At 41.6% G+C, this 22,014-nt stretch overlaps 1 protein-coding gene across 1 annotated transcript; it reads right to left on the bottom strand.

Moving 5' to 3' along the window:
• Nucleotides 1-11,146: 11,146 nt before the first annotated feature.
• MED10 (mediator complex subunit 10) lies at nt 11,147-15,974 on the bottom strand. Its single transcript, XM_061637733.1, has 4 exons — nt 15,688-15,974; nt 15,086-15,169; nt 14,576-14,678; nt 11,147-11,841 (listed from the first exon to the last, which is right to left on the bottom strand). The coding sequence occupies exons 1-4, from the start codon at nt 15,807-15,809 to the stop codon at nt 11,746-11,748; spliced, it is 405 nt and encodes a 134-aa protein (XP_061493717.1). The 5' UTR covers nt 15,810-15,974; the 3' UTR covers nt 11,147-11,745.
• Nucleotides 15,975-22,014: the final 6,040 nt, after the last annotated feature.

Genomic DNA, 22,014 nt, shown 5'->3' with positions numbered 1-22,014 from the left:
ATAATAGCCACTCTAATTGTGAGTAAAGGGTAACATTTTTTCATATCACTTTCATTGATCTCTGTATTTCGCCCTTTACCAATAAAAGAGTACCTTTCCCCAGTATCAACCATCTCAGACCCTGTGATCAGTGTTGGTGGTGCCACCACCAGCTGCTGCCCGATTGGCATTGACCCATGACAGGAACTTTTCAGTGGTGGTTCCCCATTTGTGAAATGCCCTCCCCAGTGAAGTGCATCTGTCTCCTACATTATTTACTTTCAGGAGGAATTTGAGAACGTTCCTGTTTAGCCAGGATGGATGAAGGAGGCTGCTCCAGGCAACTGAGATATCACTGAAGAGAAGAATGTGGTTTTTTGCAATTGTTTTTAAAATGTTTTGATCTGTCGCATTTTTAAAGAACATTTTCCATTGTTTTTAGAATGCTTTTTGATGGTTGTTGTTAATTTGTTTTCTTTTCCACCCTGGGATGCTTGGGAGGAAGGGCAGGATATAAAATAAGCACCCAATCCTGCTCTACTCATCATAACAACTGCAGAATAAACAAACTCTTACTTCTTACTGCAGGCAAACAGACATGCTTCTTTATTGCTGACTGGGAGAGACACAACATAAATGGCAGAGCAAAGGAAAGTCCAAGGAGTGGAGTCTAACTATCCCATCACCATCATATAACATAATATTTAACTTTTCAAGGGTCATGCTACTATACTATACAGGTTGTCCCCCTCCCCCCAGTAATTATAGGGTGATTGTGTGCATGAAAAATGCACCCTCAGTGAGCAGACGTCTGGAGGCTGATCCAGATGAAGCTTTTGTTGTGCACTTGCCCTGCCTTATTCACTGATTTTTCAGTGTCCTATTCTTAAATGGTTCCTGTTCATAAAGCAAGCTGCCCTTTAAATGGAGGCGGTCATTGTCTGCCATTGCACAAGTTAAAGGTAATTTCAAAATAAAAAAAAATCCAGGGAAGGAGCACATTTCCCCCCCCCCACAGGGCTGCTCTATGGGTAGAGAAATCTGCCCTGAAAGCCACCTTGTTGTGACCGCAAGAACCTCCGTGGTAGAAATGGGAGAAGTAAGCAAGGCTTTGAATCCACAAGATCAATAGGCCTCCCATTTTCCCCAACATGGGAGGGAAAATCCTGAAGCTGGTGGACTGGTTTTCCCAGAGCTTGGAAGGTTATTTTTAAAAAGGAATAAATTACCATTACTGTTACATGGCCCCCAAAAGGAATAAATTACCATTACAATTACAATTGATTACTTTACAATTTCTCAAAAATAATCACCATAATTACATTTAAGTTACTTTAAAAAAATACTAGAGTGCCTAGCCTTGGCTGCTGCACATCTAAGTCACCTAAAATAATGTTAAAAATAAACAGAGAGAGAGAGAGGTAGTACAATAATTCTTTTTATCCATAAGATAGCAGTGTTGGTCTCTCTGCTGGTAAGGGAGATGGGAAGGGAGGTAGAGGTCACTACTCAGATCTTTGCACGTCAAACCAAGTTCAACCCACACAGAGACACTCTCAGCCAGCAAGCATAATTCCACTAATTTGGAATTAAGCCTCATTTCACTTAATGGGATTCCTTCTGAATAGGCATATATAGAACTTAGTTGTGGTTTATCTTGAATTGTATTGGTACATTAGCACTATTTTGGTATGTGTTATTAGTAGCACTTTAGTTTGGTATGTAATATTGTTGTATTTTAAGCATTTTCATCTGGCAAGACGCCCAGAGAGGCTATCAGATCAAGGAAAATAACATCATTAAAAAAGGAAGAAATATATATGTGGTGTTGAAATAGCCTATTTAAAGAGGTGGTGGTTTCCTAATTTGTTTATTTTATTGTTCTGACTTTCTAATATTTCTGGTTGGCCTCAACATTCAACAGGTTCATAGAATCAAAGAATAGGAGAGCTGGAAGGGGCCTATAAGGCCATCAGCTGCAACCCCCTGCTCAATGCAGGGATCTAAGTTAATGACACTTGCATAGCATATATATCTTCCCCTCAGATTTCACTGAAATTGAGAGGATGCCCACTCTGTGTCATCTTAGGCATATTGCAGAAAAGCGGACAGAAGAGTTTCCTGCCAAGCAGGTGCTATCCAACTCTTCTGAGCTTGGAATGGTTGTGCTGAATCATTGGTGTTTGTCTCCCACCAGTCAAGAAGACTCAGTTGAATGACTACAGGTTCCTCCAAATGGCAGCTTCCGCCATGGCTGAGTAAATGGTATAACACTAAATCAACAAGGGGGTGGGAGAAGAGAAATTACTAAAAGAGATTAACTAGAGCAAGTTTTGAACCGTGGTGACTGTCATATGCCATCTGTCCCAGGCCTGTTACTCACTGGCCTGCAATTTGGACTATAAGGGATCAGCAGAGCAAAGTCCATATGCGTTGTCATCAGTGTGTTAGAATGTACACTGAACAGTACAGCACAGCAATACTTTCCCACCCCTTTCCCATCCCATGGTTTGCCTCGGTGCCTCGCCTTTAACATCTGTACTATTAGGTTGAATGCAGCGGGGAGAGAATGTAACAAGGCTGTTGGTGGGGTGGAAAAGACTCTTGCCCCGAGTTTGAACATGGCCTCAAATGCAAACCATGTCCTGTTTGGGGGTCGAGGGAGAGGAGATGTAATCATCCAAATAATGGGTAAAAAAGAATTTCCCCACACTAAAAAGTATAATCAGTATCATTACTGCAATCCATCCTGCTCAGTATAATAACTTTCAGCTATGGGCCAGGCTTATACGGCACTGATGTGGCTGCTGCAGGAACAGAGGATCTGAAAGCCACCAGACAAACCCAGGAAAGTGAGGCTGAGTACACAACATACATTTAAAGCACATACCCCCCCCAGAAAAAAAGAATCCTGGGAACTGTAGTGTACTCCTCACAGAGCTAAATTCCCAGCACCCCTAACAAACTACAATTTCCAGGATTCTTAGGGGGAGGGATGTGTTTTAATGTATGGTGTGTCGGAAGCCAGAGAGACAGATGGGATATAAGGCTCAAGTTCAATTCAAGGACAAATTGCACTGACAAACAGCACACAGAAGACTGAACTGTTCAATATCTCCATTGCTTGCACCTTTACAAAGAAGAAAAGCCGGGATGAGACATTAACTACAACAATATTGACAGAAAGAAGGGAAGAGAAAGGGACACTGGTCAGGATAACAAAAGGGCATATCAGAGAAGACTCAGACAAGACAAAAACATTCAAGTCACAGAACGGGTAGCCAGGCTTCAAGACTCTGGAAGACCATTTTTTTAAAAAAAAATCAAACAGTAACTAGCATATTAAAACACCTAAGAGGAAAATGGTGAGTTAAATTCATGGAAGAGCTCCTGATAGTCTTGATTTATTATTTATATTTATCTAGCCACCCCATAAACAAGAGCTCTCTGGGAAACACACCAAGTAAAAACAAACACCACATTAAGATGCAGTATAACACAAGAAAAGAAAAACCACAACAGATTAATTAAAAAACTGAAAAATTGTAACAGTTTAAAACAGAGAGGCTCAGGCTGTGAAACATACGTTGCTTTAAAAAGACTGGGTGAAAAAACAAGGCTTCAAGGGCCATTCAAAAGACACCCTCCACACACCCCCAAAAGTGCCAGGAGGTCTGTGGTGCTCCTCTATACCTCAGAGGTTCACTAGCCATCTATGGATTTCCTTATCCTCCCACAGGATTCCTTTGCAGAGGTTGCTAAGAAGCAACCTTCAAATCAGTATTCTACAATTACAACAAAATATATAAACAATTCATATCATGCTTAGGATAATCAAAACTCATCCTCTTGTATAACTGTTATCGTGTTTAACACAGTTTCAGTGGCCTTGGGCTGTAAAGGAGTCCAGTTTTTCTGAATTGTCTCTGTTGAGTTGATTCTTCCATCCCATAATAAATATTCTTGAAGCAAGGTCTATGACCCCAGCTCTTGCTGGGCAAGGGATTCTTTCAGTTTCCCCTATTCACTTACACTCTGCCTTTTTATCTCAAATAATGCCCAAGGCTGTTACCAGTAAGAAATATGAAACCCAAACATCATGGGAAAAAAGTGTCAAAATTTTTAACTACTGGGATTTTAAATAAGATGAATAGAAAAAAATAACAGTGCAAGTCTCTAAATATCAACAGCTCTCACAGGCCTTCTGAAAGAAACATGTTTTTTACCATTTGATGAAAGCCAGAATGTGATGGTAACAGGCAGGCCTACCTGAGGAAGTTATTCTGCAAGTGAGGTGTCATGATGAAATCAAAGGCTGTCTCGTGTGGCCACCCACCAGACCAAAGACAACAGGGCCTCTGACGTTGATCTGAGCAAGGCAAGAGGTATGCCTTGAAATATTTGGTGCAGTTTCAGGCTATTTAAATAGGTAAGAACCAGATCCTTGAGTTGTCTAGAAACAAATGAGCTCCCAGTGTAGATGAAATAGCCCCCACATATTAATTGCAAGGGGGGGGGAGGAGGCCTGCAGTGCTTGCCCTGCCACAGATCCTGCCCCCAGATGGCCCCAGGTAGATGTCAATGTGTGCAGTAGTGAAGCATGAGTGATCAGCTGCTCACACATCATATTATAGCATTTATATCCTACCTTTCTTCCATAAAGCTCAAGGTGGTGTACACAGTTCTCCCTCTCTTCATTTAATTCCCATAACAACCCTGAGGAAGGTTAGGCTGAGAGGCAGTGACTGGCCCAAGGTCACCCACTGAGCTTCAGGGCCAAGTGGGGATTTGAACCCTGGCCTCTCAGGTCACAGTCCAACAACTTCACCATATGATCAAGAGTCCTGATAGACAACATGAAGGTCAATTTTGGAGTTATAGACTCTGCCTGCATAGCCCCACACAAACAGAGCTTGGAAAAGTTACTTTTTTCAAACTACAACTCCCATCAGCTCCAGCCAGCATGGCCACTGGATTGGGCTGATGGGAGTTGTAGTTCAAAAAAGTAATTTTTCCAAGCTCTGCACACAAAGCCTGAAAATACATTTTAAACTCATTGACGTTTGTTCCAAATCCAGACTGGAAGCCAATGTTAGGAAAGCTTTCTTCATATATTCCTTCCATGCATTCACTGAACACAGGGAGAGGGTAGCGTTGTCCCCCTTCGACTACTTTGCATACAGTAGTTATAAGTGCTCCCGCATTCATAGAGATGTGCAGGTTCTCTCCATGTGATTTGGCAGTAAGATCATGTAGGTTTCTCAAATCATGTGGAAAGCCTACAAGCATATATGAACACAAGCCCTTTAACCTCATACACTGTACACGGGGAGGCTAGGGGCTAGGCTATCACGCAAGCAAACACAGTGTGGGCTGAGGTAGCCAGCATGATCCCATTCCCCTCTATGGAGTGAGTGAACAGAGAGGGCTCAAGACTCCCACAGGTGGGGAGGACAGTAATTTGAAGGTAGAATTCACTTATGCTAGTAGTGGGTACAAAAGATTCTCCATCTTCAGTGCCTTATAAATACAAGGTAAATATTTGTCAATGGAAAGCAATTTACACTTCAAACAAGAGATATGCAGACAAAAGGATGGTTGGGAATTACATTGAAAGCCACATTTCCTAGTATTTGTCACTGAGCAGGGCACATTTACAAATAAGAGTCAGCTGTGTACATATCTCAGGGAGTTCGGTTCCAAGTACAGAAAACTTACAGCACAAACTGCAATCCTAAGCATGTTTACTCAGAAGTAAGCCCTATGAGTTCAATAGTACTTACTCCCTAATGCTTAGAATTGCTGCCTTATTGTGTTAAAATTTGTAAAACAAGAGCTAGTTTTAAAGGGTTACATATAATTTAGGATATGAACATAACTTGGTTGAGACATTTAGAATAAAGCACACAGTTCAAATCGCCCTGTCTCAAAAGAGATACTGTAGAGCTGGGCATAAGGTACATAAAATCAAAGCAGTCAAGGGGCTGTAGAAAGCTAAAGTATTTGGGGTTTTAAATCTAGATAAGAATGCCAGTGGGCACAGTATCTATAAAGTTGTGGATTGTTTTAAGTAGGGGTCAGCACCCCAACATCTATGGGGCCATGGCATCCACAAAGGCCTTCATTGGTGCCCCCAGAAGGGGCCCCAGACTCTGAGCTTTCATTATTAAAAAAAAAGTAAGTTTCTAGCCCTCCAAGGAAGTTATCATGCAAAACGTGCAAGTACCCATCTAAGTGATTTCTGTGAAACGAGCCAGTCTAGCTGCTCCTGCCCATCAGAGCTTTTAGCCAGTAAGTCAGAGCTGTAATTGATAAGCCAGTTGTTTGGACACCAGGCAGTAGGAATCGCTGGAGTCCTAAAGTGCTTCTGTTTCCTCTCTCTCCCCCACCTACTCCAGTGCACTTTTCCTGCTTCCGTCTTATTTTCCAATAGTCCCTAGAATCTCTGTAATCTGCCCTTTTCCCCTAGCAACCAGGATGCATCTTTCCTATGGTGGGTTCCTCTGAGATCGTCTCCCTAGAAGGCATTTTCTGCAAGTACTACTATACAATAAGGGTGGGTGGATGTTAAAGAATCCCCTCCTCAAATGGCAGATGCAAAATGTGAAAAGTGTGCAGAGCCCTAGGCATGCTTCCTGCTGTGCAGGAGCTGATGTCTGGACACTCATTAAGAATTCATTGTATAATTAACTTAGAGTACAATGGTATACATGTCTACTTCAGAAGTAAATCTTTGTTTAATGGGGCTTACTCAGATAAGTGGGTGGGAGTCTAGGCTTTCATTTAGTTTTGGCATTGGGAAAACACGGTTCTTGTGCCTTTAATACCCATTATCTCCATGATCAGGACCAGCAGGATATAGCTGACTTCCCATAGTAAACTTTAAGTTGTCTGAGGTGCGGGAGAAGAAAAGCATCAATGCACATACTCTCTAATTTTGTGTTATGCCATGTCCCCCCTGGCAGTCATTTTATGCCTGGTACACACAGGACTCTCTTAAAACTCACCATGTGCCCAATGATCCAAAAAGGTTGACAGGCCCTCCCCCCGGAAAAACAGAATTGAGGGTATCACAATAAAATGGAATGCCTCTTTTCATATCATTCCACTACAAGGTGACGATCCTGCGAGGGATCTTTCCATATGAGCCTACCGTGATCCTCTACTAAGGCCCTCCTCAGGGTAGTTTTCTTTAGAGAGTGGTGACAAGAGAGGGTCTTCATTGCACTACACACACCCGGAATACTCCGCCCAAGGATCTTCATCTGGCTTCTTCAACACAATATTTTTTGGCGGTAGACAAAGTAATTTCTCTCTGCTCCTCTTTTTAGTAAATTTTACCATTTTTATTAGTTTTCAGTGGTGCAGCTTCAAGAGTTTCAATGTTCTTCCTAATTTTTAAGGTTGTGATTTTGGGTTGTTTTGGCTGGGAAAGCTTTTTCTAGATAGCTTTGTATAATGGAGGGGTGGGTTGTTTTATGTAGTAGTACTTAATGGATTTCTGATTGTATTTGCTATTCTGTATGTTGTAAGCCACCTGGAAGCTTTGTCATAGGAAATTCACAAATTTAATAAATAATGATAGTTTACAGTAGGCAAAAGTGCTTCTTCAGACAGGCCATTTGCTTGCAGAATTTGTTGCTAGTAGGATACAGTGACAACTCCTAGCTAAGAACCAATGCAATCTAGTCAGCCACTGTGAGAAAAGGATGCTGGACTAGATGGGCCTTTGGCCTGACCCAGCCGGCTCTTCTTATGTTCTTAATCATACATGCAGCTAGTTACCTACACAAGTAATTGCTCACATGACTATTTAGTTATAACTGCAATAACTATTTTTCTGAACAAAAATCACACTTTTTCTGCACTGAAATCTGGAACTGAAGCAGACGTTGGGGTTGACTCTAACCACACACTGCAGTGGTTAAGAGAAGGAGCTGTGAACCAGAAAATCCTCTGAGTTCAGATCTTGTATCTCAATTTCACCCCCATTTCTGTAATAATGGATACAATACCAGCCTATGCCAGATTGCTCTCATAAGAGTAACAAAATGCATGTGAAAAACATTAAGCACTTATCCCTTACAAATACTGTTAATGATATTCAACGTCTTCAGCAATAGCTTTGAGTAGATAGCACACTTGGAACAATTTCTTAAAATTGGGAGGACTGCATGCAGTTTTCTATCAAATGCTATACAGCTGAAGCAAATAACGCCCTACTTAGATGATTTAGAAAAAAATATGGAACATACTCCACCATACAACCACTTATTAAAAATATGCCGAACCTATGTCAAATTACATATATACAATTTAAAACACTGAATCACAGGCTTAATTTTGTAAATACTAATGAAAGAGGGATCTGTTGCATCTAACCTTTGCAAACCTAGAAATCAGGGACTCATAGGATGGTATTCAATGCTAGTCCTACTCAGAGTAGACCCACTGAAGTTACTAGACATGGCTAACTTAGATTTATTAGTTTCAATGGGTCCACTCTAAGGACTTAATTGAATACAACCCATGGTCTACAGAGGGCCTTCGAATCAAGAACAGGAGGGCGATTAGAACTTCTTCGTTTAAATTTGCATTCTAGCCAGACTTAAAATCAATTATACTCATCTCCATAGAAACACAAGTTAGCAGTAGGTTAGAGATCTCTTGTAGACATATCTGGATTGTAACCTAAAGCCACCTTTCCCTGCTCTTTTGAGCTGTGCAAGTACTCCCCACCCCCTCAGCCAAACCACTAGTTCTATAACTAAAATAACTAGCTGTTGGGGGTGGGGAAGAAGAGGTGGTGGATATTTGCCCCATGTATGAATTATGCAGTAAACACTGAATAGACAAAGGTCACATAGACAATTGTTAACATGCTGAATGTTGAAATATTTTCTTCATGAAAAACAATTGTTTTCAAGATGGTAAATGAAAAGCTAGTTATCAATATACTGAAGAGATTTAGCCAGGTAGCCTAACTCAGGGGTCACCTACCTTTTTCAACCAGAAGGCATATTTCAAATTTTGAGTGTGAGCTGGGGAACCAGTCACAAGATGGTTGCCATGGGAGCATGGCATAACATAAAATTAGAGAGCAGCCATAGCGAAGCTTTCCCTATAATTGTATTTCCATACTGGAAAATGGCTGACCTGTTGAATTTCTGCCTGCCATAAGCTGTTAGGCACAACAACCCCATTTTCCCCCATTGCCAACCGTGAACCATAGCCTAGGCTGCCATCCTGTAAAACTTCCTTGTGTCCCCCCCAGCACATTAGGTTTTTTCAAAGTTGTTCAGAATTTAACATGGTTCAATGTGCATAGTTAAAAATGATTTTCTTCCAATTAACACAATAGTTTCATCACGTTCATAGAACAGGGTAGTCTATGGTCTCAAGCGGCGATACTCAAATTGTTTAAACCCTTCAAAGCATTCTGAGCATATAGTTTTTCTTCAGAGGCAGCTATAAAAACATTAATGTAAACAATGACCGAGAAACCAAAGACTTTAATTTAAAACACTGCTACCAGAAGTAGACAGAGCAAGGTTGGGGGTGTAACCAGTGTAGTGTGGTGGGGAGATAAGGGCATCAGGCCCAGGAAGAACCTAGACAGGAACAGAAGGCAATTAACATATTCAAGGCTAGCATCAAGCTGGTGTGGTTGGGTATCTGCTGGGGCCACAGGAAGACCCCAGCACTGACCCTGCTAACTTTAATGCCATTGGATCCCTACCCCCATCAGAACTGTGATGTAGCACTACTGATGCCACTGATGCTACCTCTCCTCCATTCCTCCCCACAGATATGTTTATTGGCAGTAGTTCTTATTACATTGCCCAACGGTGGTATTTATTATGGGAGCCATCAAGCACTGGCTTGGCTTCTTTCTGTGGCAAGCTGACATATTAGGCATTGCATCTCAGGAAACTTAAAATAGTAGCTGCTATAGAAGGGAGCCAAGCCAGCGCTTAATGGCTCCCATAATAAACAGCACCGTCTGCTGCTGGATTACATAGTATGTACTACTGCCAATAAACACATCTGCGAGGGGGAGTGAGTGGAGGCAGCAGCAGTGCCTTGCATGGGGACTCTGATGGGGGCATAGCAGCATCAGCACCAAACAAGGCCTATGCTGGCACTGACAAGGGCCCCCTACGTTTGGTTCTAGCCATGGACACATTGATAACGACAACAATTATTAGGACTACTGGTGCTGACTTGTTCAGGAAAAATGGCACTCTATATCAGGCTTGTCCCCACACATTAAAATGGAGAGAGAGGAAAGATCAGAAATCTGGCAAGAGTGGGAGAAGGGAAGCTGCATAGAAATGACTAACAACTGTGTCAGGGTGGGAGAGAAAAAAGCCTAGAGCCTACATGTGATGAAAGTAGGGAGCTGTGTAGGGTACATTTCCCATAATATAGGAAATGGGTACAGATGCAGATAATTTGAACAATCCCAGCACTATTTATAGAGCAGAGGGTCAAACAATAACTGAACATTCCCTAGCATTGCAGATAAATTATACCTCTAACTCCAATTTACTTTGCTTCAGCTCCCCTTCTATTATAACTGATGAATCATACAGAGTGCTTGTCTGGTTACCCACAGTGTGCAAGAACTGCGCCTAGGTGATCAGGTAATCCACCACAACCTTTATGGCCTCGAATAAGTAGGCATATGAACTAGTAAACAGTTTGTTCGCAAGAATGGTATAAGCTGTCTCTGCCAAAACCAGGCACTTTATCCAATACACAGATTGTGAAGTATCCCTCCCTCCCCCATCTTCAAAAGGAGGTTTTGGATTAGGGCTTTTCATATACATTTCATGACTATGCAAATAAGCACTGACTGTTACAGTCAGAGTAATGAACATGTCAATATGAACTAGCCTATAGCTATCATATTTTTAGCAAGGTGGTATCCCTCCACCAATGCCAAGAATTGCCTCCTTCCCGGTGTTGCTGGCCAATGCCTTCTGGCAGATAAGACACCAAATAGATACCACCCAAAAAGAATTAGACAAAATCCTTTGATGTTTAAAATTTAGATTGACATTTCTCATTGTTGTGAGCTCTTGGTATCTTAACAGTCCAAGAGACCATACAAAAATTGAGGGGGGAAATCCAAAGCCTTTACTTAAAGTAATAAGGCTATAACTTAATTCAATATCAGAAGTTTATTTTTGCAATAACCATACAAAACTGAGCATGTTATAAATATTTTATCTTCAGTTGCATCTGTACAAAATTGCAAATGTTCTGGTTAATTATTTCATAAAGCATCACAGGATCATTCTACTGTTCCAGCAGATCAAAGCATAACAAACAAGTATGGGCAAACCTTTAATTACTCAGGAAGAGATAACAATGACAAGTGTTTATTCCACTTCTCCATTTTGTAGGTTGCAGTGCATCAACAGCAGACACACATAGCTGCTTGACCCCACTTCACTTTGTATAAGGAAGATGAAGTTGAGTATATCAAAACAGTACCTTACAAAAAGCAATGTGTCAGTTCATGTATAGGCCTGATGTCACCTAAAAGATTGTTTCTGTTATTGGCTTCTTACTGAAGTCCTTAGAAACCTCAATGGCTTCAGATGTCGTAGAGGAGAATCAGCTTGTATCCTGGCCAGGGAACATAGCACTTAATAAATGCTTCTGCTGGATACAACATTTTCATTCCTCTGATTAAGTAAAATATTGCCATAATAACCTATTGGCAGTGTCTGAAGAACACAGTACAACAGAATGCGATTAAGGAGATGAATCTTCACCCCGAATAGCTTTGTACTTGGCCATGTCCTCTGGGAAAACTTTAGTCAGCTCTTGAATCAATAGGCTTTTGAATTTCTAAAAAGGAAGGGAAAAAGTGTCATGCAAGAAAACTGGGCATTCCTTTAGAGCTGGAAAAAAATAAGGCAGAATTAGCAGCAGCAACTATCAAACAAGCAAGATCACCATGTGTTACTCTTATTTCATAGAGAGCAAAAGAAGATTTGGCCAGCTATGCACCATTAAGCAATGGCATTACTGACCTACTTTACAGAATCTCAGGCTCCCCTTGCCCCCCTCAACTGGTGGATACACATGAAGCCCCCCAGAAGATTCCAGCTTCTACCCAACCAGGTCCTAAACTGTTTTAAAAACTTCCCTCAGTTTCAACTCAGTTTGCAATTGTAGCCTAGGCAGCAGATGCCTGAAGGAAAAAGCCCAAAGATCTCTTGGGCACATGGAACTAGTCACAGGGTTCTTTGGATGTAGCGCAGAATTATTCTTGTATCTCCAAGTCTCTGGATATGCTATTCCAATTTATAACCTACCCTTCAATGTAACACACCGCCATGGTGGCTTACAAAATAAAATGAAATAAAACAATATGTAAACAGCAAGATATGAACAATTTACCACAGATTAAGCCTGAGAAAATAAATCTGGTACCAAAAAGACAAAGTAGGCTCCAGGGAGTCTCGCTCAGAAGAGTGCATTTCATTAGCAAGATGTGCCAGCTAAGGCAACCTTCTTTCTAGTCATCACCTGCATGACTTCAGATGACAGGGATAGTAAGGCAGCCTGTACCCCGCTAGATGACAGTCCCAGTTAATAGCCAGTAGCTGTATTCTGAACTGGAGTTTCTGAATAGATTTCAAAAGGCAGCCTCACATACAATGTGTTACAGCAGTGCAATCAGGGAGGTTTCCAGAGTGTAGGTAAGAGTGGAAGATATCCCTGTCCAGCAGAGGTCACAGCTGCACCTCAGAAGCTCTGAGCCAAGACCACTTAACCTCCAATGAAAAAAAACGGATCTAGGAGCACTCCCTGACGCTGAAAACTTTAGGGGGAGTGCAACTGCATCCAGAATATATGAAGTACTCTGCCCCAGAGAACAAGCTGAAAAACTCGTAAACTTTGTCTAGATGGAGCTTCAGTTTGTTAGCCTGCATCCAATCTTTCAGCAGTCTCAGACACCAATTAAGTACATCCTCTGTCTCAATCACATTCATTGTAAAGCAGAGGGAGAGGTGGATGCCATCAGAACAGTGGTGTCATTTCAGTCTAAATCGCTGGAAGACTTCATCAAGCAGCTTCAGGTTGGTGCCCCCCCATGACTTTTAAGATAGAACATTGTGAAACCCCAAAGCAGAAATGGCATGAGGCACTGCCAACATCTAGAATCAACCCTGGAATAACTGAAAGGCAGTGCCTCTAATCCTCAACCTGGAGGGCCTATCCAGAAGAATATCATGGTATCCAGATTACAGGCAAATGAACTTTATGACTAAAAGCAACCAATTTATTTTGTTTATTTCCTACACATTTAATACCAAAAAAGATAGGTATTTTCGAGTTTGGCTTCTAAAGAAACAAAACAGTCACCATACCTGAAGGTAGTAGCATAGTGGCAAATTCAGAAGTGCATGATCCCTTCATGATCATCACACCACACCACCTCACAACCACATCCCCTTTTCCACTTTCTCTTGCTCTCCCTGTCATCTCATGAGTCCACACTCGATTATAACAGATATTCCCAGGAACCTATCAGTATGAAAGAGGAGGTACCGAGAAGAGTCTTCTCAGTGTATGAATCACCTCCTTTCACTATGATTGGCTCCAATCAGCATGAAAGCACAAGCACTCTTCTCAGTGGCTAACACGCTCCCTTTTCAGTCTGATTGGCTCATATATAGGGACCTGGCTGAGACCCTGCTCCCAAAAAAGTAATGGGTCTACAACTCCATATAACCTTGGATGACTACACCCTTACCTGAAGGCAATTTTTTGTATGACCAATTTCATATACTGAAAAATACAGACAAAAAGAACAATTTTAAAGAGTCATCTGCATATCAGCACATTCGTTTTCTATTTCTTCTAGCACACATTAGAAGATAAGCCTCCATTTCCTAGTGTGTCTGACATGCATTGAATCATATCTACAGGTAGGTGACAACTGGTAGCACATTGATAACAAAACATCTGCTCAAGTCTTGCATCCAAACAATCAGCATAGGACAAAGATGTATGCAGATTTGCTGAGTTTTCTCACTAGGCTACCGTCTACTCCAACATGGCTACTGTCTAGCCATTCCCAAAAGGCTACCCTGTAGCATACTCCCAACGAAAAATAAAGTGATGTTATTTGAATGCACTAGCAGCTAATAATTAGTATTTCCTGAACAGTTTAATAACTAGTGCCAAGACTTAATAATGCATTAGAGATTTAATTTTTTTTAGCCTTTAGTTGTACCTGTGCATTTGATCATAAACATTTGCACAAGTTGGTTGCAATGCCAACCTCATACACCACATCCCAATTACTGGCTGGGGACCATTAGCATAAACAAAATGCTATGACAATACAACTACTTGTTAAACAAGGGTACTATAAACTAGATACAACTGGTAGATCACTATTAACCTTTAAATAAACCTTGAATTCTTGTCACAGAATTTGATACTTCAGACATAAACCATGAAGACTGCCCACATGCAGACTAAACCATACATTCACTACAGATTTAGCCATTTATTTTAACGGGGCTATCTATAGATGAGTAAGTGGTGAGAAACACTTGCATCTTACCTTCATGGTGTCAATTTTGCCCTTGACCTGTTCATTCTTAGCTAGGGCCCTTTCCAAACACTCTTTAGTATAAAGTTGGGGATTGCGGCCTTGATCTATATATCTGAGGAAATAAATTGTACATCAGATGTGGCACTGAGGTTAACATACAGCATAACATAGGAATACAGATCACCTATTCATGTTACTTTCTGAAATATACACATTAGATTATGTATTAGACAAGCAATTAAAAACAAAGCATGCAAATATTAAATATTATCCTATAGAATGCTTTTTAAATACCAGGATGGAATTCAGTATCACCTACCACATGGAGTACAAAAATTTACTTTCTAGCTACACACAGCTGTGCTCATTAGACTCGTTATTAAAAGTTTGGTCTATGACCTAAATAAAAATCAATCAATCATTATTAAAAAGAAGTTTGGGACTATTCTCCTACAAAGTGTACACCAACAAGCTTTAGAAACAGCTATTGGCTGTAAGGATGAGAGGTTAAACACTTACTCAAAGACTTCCAAAGGCACACTAATATCATGAAGCTGCTGTCGGCACTTGTCAATATCTTGCAGGCCTGTAATCATAAAATTCCTAGGAAGAAACATACATTTATTCATTCACAGAACAAGTAAGATCACAGTTAGACAATCTACAGTACTATGAATGCCTGAGGCAGTTTAAAAAAAGCAGAAAAAGAGTATACAACAGCAAATAAAATGAACTGATAGCCAATTCTGCCACACCCCTATACACCCTAAACAATAGTTACCAACAAAAACTCTCAAGAATAAGAAGCATAAAACCAAAGATCAGCAGCCTCATCTGCTTCCTAAATCCCCAGTAAGTTATTAGCTTAGGTTGGTCTTTATAAGAATGCAGATAAAGACCTTTTATTTATTTGCCACAGCCAGCACATGTTCATAAACTTCTGGCTACCAGCCGTCTAATTCATGCCAATCCCAGGAGCCCCCTTCAACCCATCCAACTCTATTTCCTGGCACTATTGCCCTTGCCAGTCCGCACGCTCCAAGCTTTTCAGGTAAGACGGCTTTGACAAAGCAGAAAGAGCCTTGAAAAGACCAGAGTCCGAGCACGGGAGAGACACTCACAGCTTCTGGTTGAGGCCTGCCTGGCTGCTGGGCTGGAAGTCGCTAACGATAATGCCCAGCTGCCGGATGTTCTCTACAAACTTCTCCAAGTGCTCCTCCAGGGAGTCGAACTTCTCCGCCATCCCGTCACCTATTACGTCGAAGGGCAGCGACCACCCCACCACAGCCAACCGATTCTTTTTAAGGCTTCCTCCCTACGTCCGTTGCCCAGGGCGCCGCCATGGATACCAACAGCACAATTTCCGCTTCCGACTCAAACCCCGCCTTTTTCCTACCTCGGAGACGCAATGTTCCAAAAAGGATTCGACAGTTTTAGCTCCGCCCCATGGCTAGTTTAAAAGGGAAAGAGCGCGCGTGCGCAGGTAGTTCTGTTCTACCACCGCCGGCTACTTGGTTAGTGTGTTTCAGAGAGTGAAAGGCGGGTTAATACATTGCCCCGCCTTTTGCCACCGCCACGGTTCTTATTCAGGTTCAGCCAGATCAGAGCTTGGAAAAGTTACTTTTTTTGAACTACAACTCCCATCAGCCCAATCCAGTGGCCATGCTGGCTGGGGCTGATGGGAGTTGTAGTTTAAAAAAAGTAAATTTCCAAAGCTAACTGGATCCCACTGTCTGGAGTAAGAGAAGCCTTTTGCACTTTGGCATGTGCCATTTTTATGTGGTATGTTTTGTGTTGCTCGTGTTATTCCTCCCCCCTTTAGATACTTTAATTTTAAGTTAAATACTGTATAGCAATTGCTTCATGGGATGTTTTCCTAATAGAGCTACACAGTTGGTGGGGTGGTTATGAGTTTTATATAAAAGAATATAATAATTTGGTCTGAAGGAGTAACTCTGTACATCTCAGCTAGGAAGATAAATGTTTCAAAAGAACAGCCTGATTCTGTGTTTACTCAGCAGTAAGTCTGGCTTCGCTGAGGTCCAGTGGAGCTTTTCCCAAGAGTTAGGAACATAGGACTAACATGCTTACTTTGGAGTAAACTCCATTGAACAAGGTAGGACTTGCATCTGAGCAGTGGTGGCTAGTGGGTCCATGTCAGTGGGGCAGTGGAGTCTGCTCCAGGTTTTAGTGCTTTGGACAGCTCCTTAAAAATCTGGACTAAAACCTGGAGTAGATTCTACTGACATGGATCTACCAGCTGCCACTGCATCTGAGCAAACACAAAGAGGGTCAGGCTTTAAGGCTGTGGTTGCAAGCCATTCACACTTGTTTCAGAAGCTGCAATTAACAGCAATCGGTCTCAGTGGCAGAACTCATATTTTGTATGTGAAAGGTTCTAGATTCAATCCCAAACATCCCTGAATAGTGCTGAAGGAAACCCTTGTCAGAAACCCTGGGAAGTAGTGCCAGTCAGTGCAGATGGTACTGATGCAAGAATGGTCTCCCTCATTTTATGGTAGCTTCTGATCTTCCTAAGATGCACCACCACTGTGAGAGAGAGACTAGGCAAAATAGTTAAACTGTGTGGAGTCATGGGCAGGATGGGACAACACTGGGAAGGAGTACACTTATGCTATATTCTATACTCCTCCTGCCCTTGCAACAGTGCAGTTTTACTCCAGCTCCATAACTGCTGCAATATACTTTTCTTCCCTTGACCTCAGTGGGAGGGGGAAAATGAAATAGCTGCCATTGCATAGATGACTGCACCACCCATGCGGCCACAGCAGAGTATTGAGTATGGTGTAACAACACACAGTCACAGCACTCCACCACCAGTATTTAAACCCCACACATACAGACCCCACATCATAGGGTGCTTCCAGTTTGTAGCTATTTTGGGATAGGATTCAATCACATTCCAGCAAATTAAGGTTGTGTGATTTGGAGTGCTTGCAAAACAAATCCTTTTCCTCAAAAGATCAGAATTTTTGTGATAAGGAAAGTGGTGGGAAAATGCACGGTAGAATAAAACTTGCTTGATGCAATATCCTCTGCTCTCCTACACACACACACAAAAACACAGGATGAACGGTCATTCAATTTAAAAGACTATTTCTCTATAAACGCATCAGGATGACTGGTCAATAAACAGGATCCAGAACTTGCTTGTTACATCAGGAAAGATGTTGCTTTCCCAAGATGTGACCTGAGCAATCTTTCTTAAAATTTCTCATGAAGCAAGGTTTTTTACCTTAGGGCCTTCTCCAACATATTCCCAGATCTGTGTGCTTATGCCTAGTTGGATGATGAAACACATTGTTACGATTCATGTGGAATCCAAGAGGTGGCAAGCCCCAGCCAGCATGGCCACTGGATTGGGCTAATGGGAGCTGTAGTTCAAAAAAGTAACTTTTCCAGGCTCTGGAAAAAAGGACAAGCAAGGCAAACCTGTGGACAACTAAAATAACCAAGAGTAAACTAATAACTGTTATCTTCTTCCTTGACAGGTTTCCCTCCAGCTTAGTGGAATGATCCTATTGTTTAAAGAAAGCATTAGAAAGTAGCCTGAGTTGTCTCAGGGCCAGCAAGAAACACACATGCATGCACGCGCGCAATGACCTCATATCCAGACCCCTCCTTTTCATGGGAGTTGGAAGAGAAAAAGTGTCTTTAAAAAGCAGGGCTGGAGACTGAAGGGGGGGGCGGTGATGGTGATCTGAGCTCCAACATGCGTAACTATGCTCTCAAGGAACATGGCGCAGGACTGCAGACCACAGAATGGGAAGGGAGTCTGTGCAAACCTTGAGGCAAAGAGATTCCTTCCTGCTTTTTGATCAGAGCTCCTTCATACCACAGCTGAATTCCACTGCCCACTCCTGGGCCTAGGATAGGTAATCTCTGCTACGTGTCATTCCTTATAGCAATAAAAAGGTAAAGGTGTCCCCGCACTTATAGTGCAAGTCGTTTCCGACTCTTAGGGTGACGTCTTGCGATGTTTACTAGGCAGACCATATATATGGGGTGGGATTGCCAGTTCCTTCCCCGGCCTTTCTTTACCCCCCAGTATATTCCGGGTACTCATTTTACCAAACACGGATGGATGGAAGGCTGAGTGGACCTCGACCCCTTTTACCAGAGATTCGACTTCCTCCTTCCATTGGAATTGAACTCCGGCCGTGAGCAGAGCTTCGGCTGCGTTATCGCCGCTTACCACTCTGCGCCACGGAGGGTATAGCAATAGGGACCTTTTAATTCCTTAGTTTAAAGCAGGGGTTCTTAACCTGGGGTCCATGGATAGATTTCAGGGGGTCCGTGAACTTGGATGGGGAAAAATTTACATCTTTATTTTCACTAACCTCAACCAAAATTTAGCATTTCCTTCCATTGTGAACGTAGGCAACAAACCACAGTAGTATTAGCAGTACCTGTGACTTTGTCACCAATAGAAATCACAGATATTTTCATATCACATTAGAATTGTTGTAGATATCTCAAAATACCATTTATGCTCATAACTACTTTGAAATTACGGTAGTTATTAGACCTGCTGCTAGATCGCATGTGATCGCAGTCTTCCTGTCTACAGACGTTTGTGCGACATAGCTGGCCAACTGTCGGGCAACTCTGTGCCTAGTAGTCATTCAGCCACCAAACGGTGAAGTCGCGTGTTCCCACATTGGTCACCCAGGCATCTATGTAGCTTTCCAGTATTCCCTGTCTACAATTGTTTGTTGACCAATACGTGGAAGGAGGTGAGTTGTTTTCATTGTTTGTTAAAGTTTTGCAAAACTGGACAGTTCAAATGAGAATTCTTAACTCTCCATAAGGCAGCGCTGCCTTTTGTAACACGGATAGGTGCGCAGGCTACGAGTGTAGACCAGGCAAGTTCAGTGCATCTAAAGATGCAGGGTTTTTTTGTGCAAAGAAAGCTCAATTTGAAAAAGCTGGGACACTTCCAAAACTTGGATTTGCCATTTCCCAAAAACCTTTACTTGAAGCATGCTATAAAGTTGCTTACCAGATTGCCAAACAAAAGAAGCCCCACACTATTGGAGAGACTTTAGTCAAGCCATGTGCACTGGAAATGGTCAAGCTGGTTTGTGGACTGGAACAGAGGGAAAAACTGGAAGCGGTTCCCCTGTCAAATGATGTGATACGTTCTAGAATAGTTGATATTTCTTTTAACATCTTGAAGCAGGTCATTGAGGAATTGGCCATTCCCCTGCAGTATGCAACTGGATGAAACTACAGACATCTCTCAATGTAGCCAGCTCCTTGATTTTGTTCGTTGTGTGCATGCTGACACCATCAAAGAAGAATTCTTATTTTGTGAGCCAAAGGCCACCGATGTTTTGGAAATGGTAGAAAGTTTTTTTGCCAAACAAAACTTTGACTGGAAAGAAAAGCTTCATACACTTTGCACATAGGGGGCTCTTGCGATGCTTGTTAATAACATCTGGTTTTGCGACTTTAGTGAAAAAGGAAGCTCCTCATGTCATCATCACTCGTTGCGTTTTACACAGACATACACTGGCAACAAAGACTCTTCCAACAACCCTGAAAGAAGTTTTGTCAACAACTATAAAAGTCATCAACTTTATCAGAAGCAGGTCTCTGAATCATCGCATTTTTAAAAGATTTTGTCAAGAAGTGGGAGCAGAATATGAAGGGCTTCTCTACCACACAGAAATTCGCTGGCTCTCAAGAGGACAAGTCTTGAAGCACTTGTTTGAACTAAGGGCAGAACTTTCACTTTTTCTGAAAGGAAACCCCCCCCCCACTCTTGGAATACTTTGAAAGAAAGGGTTTTATCCTTGGGTTGGCTTACCTGACAGATATTTTTAACCATATGGATGAGATAAATATTTCAATTCAAGGTCCTGAAGTCACCATTATGGATGCTACTGAAAAATTACACATTTTCTTGGCTAAGCTGCCGATATGGAAGAAGAGAGTAGAGACATCCTTGCAAACTTTTAAATGCTGGAGGAAGTGCTTTACCAAGATGGAGTTGAGATACAAAATTGTCTGTCAATTTCTTTGAAAACAGAAATCTGCGAACACCTGAAAACAGTTCAGAACTCTTTCAAAAGTTATTTCTATCTTGATGGCATTAAAGTTGAACCATGGATCCGCAATCCTTTTCTTTCTGATATAAACTATATTGAAAATGTTGACCTAGCCAAAGAAGAACTCATTGATCTTAGGACAAAAAACTTGCTACAATTGGAGTTTAACTCAAAAAGCCTTGGAGAATTCTGGTGTTCCTTGCAAGAAGCCTATCCTCGCCTTGTAAAGTGAGCTATGGAAGCTTTAATTCCATTTGCAACAATATATCTTTGCGAATCGGGATTTTCAGCACCATCAAAACAAAAAAATCAAAATCGATTGGATGTCCAACATGACATGCGTGTTGCCTTATCAAAGACCACCCCACAGTTTAATGTTCTTATTCAAGCTAATCAACAACAGCCTTCACACTGATATATCTTTAAAAAATAAAATTTTACTTTAACTTGCCTATATTTTAAATGTATTCTCTTGTTATTTAATGTGTTAATAAAGAAGCATATATTACTATATCACAAATTTGTTTTTTTTAAATATTTTGATAAATGTATTTCAATATAATTGGTTTCCTTTGTAATCCTATGTATTTTATTGTATGCATTTAAAAACATTATTCTGAGAAGGGGCCCACAGGCTTCACCAGACTGCCAAAGGGGTCCATGGCACAAAAAAAGGTTAAGAACCCCTGGTTTAAAGTTATGAATGGGTTAGTGTATTAATGATTAATGCTGCCATGCACCCAGTAATTTTGTAATACTATTCTTTTCTTTCCTTTCAATAAAAGAAAGCTTTGCTTTAGTCTGGTTTGGACCTGCATTTTTGGGGTTATGCATACACCATTTAAGGCACATTTCAGGGCAAAGCACTTGTTTTATCCCTATCAAAAGATCCCCCTCCTCTCAAGGAGGTGTGTTTAATGGGACACGTGGGTGGTAGATGCACACACACTCAGGCCCCATAGACACATGCAAAGAGATATCACATGTGTGGTTCCTTTCCCCAACCCAGCAGTTGGGCAGTGTGCAAAAGACGCTCTGTTTAAAAACCAGTAATTGCATCCATCGGACATTTGGGATAGGATCTGCACAATTACTGGGCTTTGGAGAAAGCTTCAGCTTGTCAGTCCCAAATGCATGCACACATTTGGATCAGGACCATAATATTTTGCACTCACAGTTACTTGTGACCCCTGGGCGAAAATCAGCACACAAGCCATGTATGCAGCCCCAGCTGTCAGGAGCTCCACAAAACCTGGTTCTGCTTTCTTCCTGGGACTGAAAAAAACAAGGCCTGACACACCTAGCAAGCCACAATACATAGCTAGTGCTGTTCTGTGTTTGGCCTAGTGGGTCACATCATTTAGAGTCTGATAA

The sequence above is a fragment of the Rhineura floridana genome, chromosome 1 (genome assembly GCF_030035675.1).
Source record: "Rhineura floridana isolate rRhiFlo1 chromosome 1, rRhiFlo1.hap2, whole genome shotgun sequence".
NCBI lineage: Eukaryota > Metazoa > Chordata > Lepidosauria > Squamata > Rhineuridae > Rhineura > Rhineura floridana.
Note: the sequence above shows the minus strand (reverse complement) of the source record. Positions and strands in the feature narration are given on the sequence as shown.

What these genes read in the sequence shown, in the direction of transcription:
- MED10 (XM_061637733.1), bottom strand. Translation starts at nt 15,809, where the DNA reads ATGGCGGAGAAGTTCGACTCCCTGGAGGAGCACTTGGAGAAGTTTGTA. An exon ending in GCAGGCCTCAACCAGAAGCT is followed by an intron (nt 15,170 to 15,687) that starts GTGAGTGTCTCT and finishes GTTTCTTCCTAG; the next exon opens with GAATTTTATGATTACAGGCC. An exon ending in GTGCCTTTGGAAGTCTTTGA is followed by an intron (nt 14,679 to 15,085) that starts GTAAGTGTTTAA and finishes TTATTTCCTCAG; the next exon opens with ATATATAGATCAAGGCCGCA.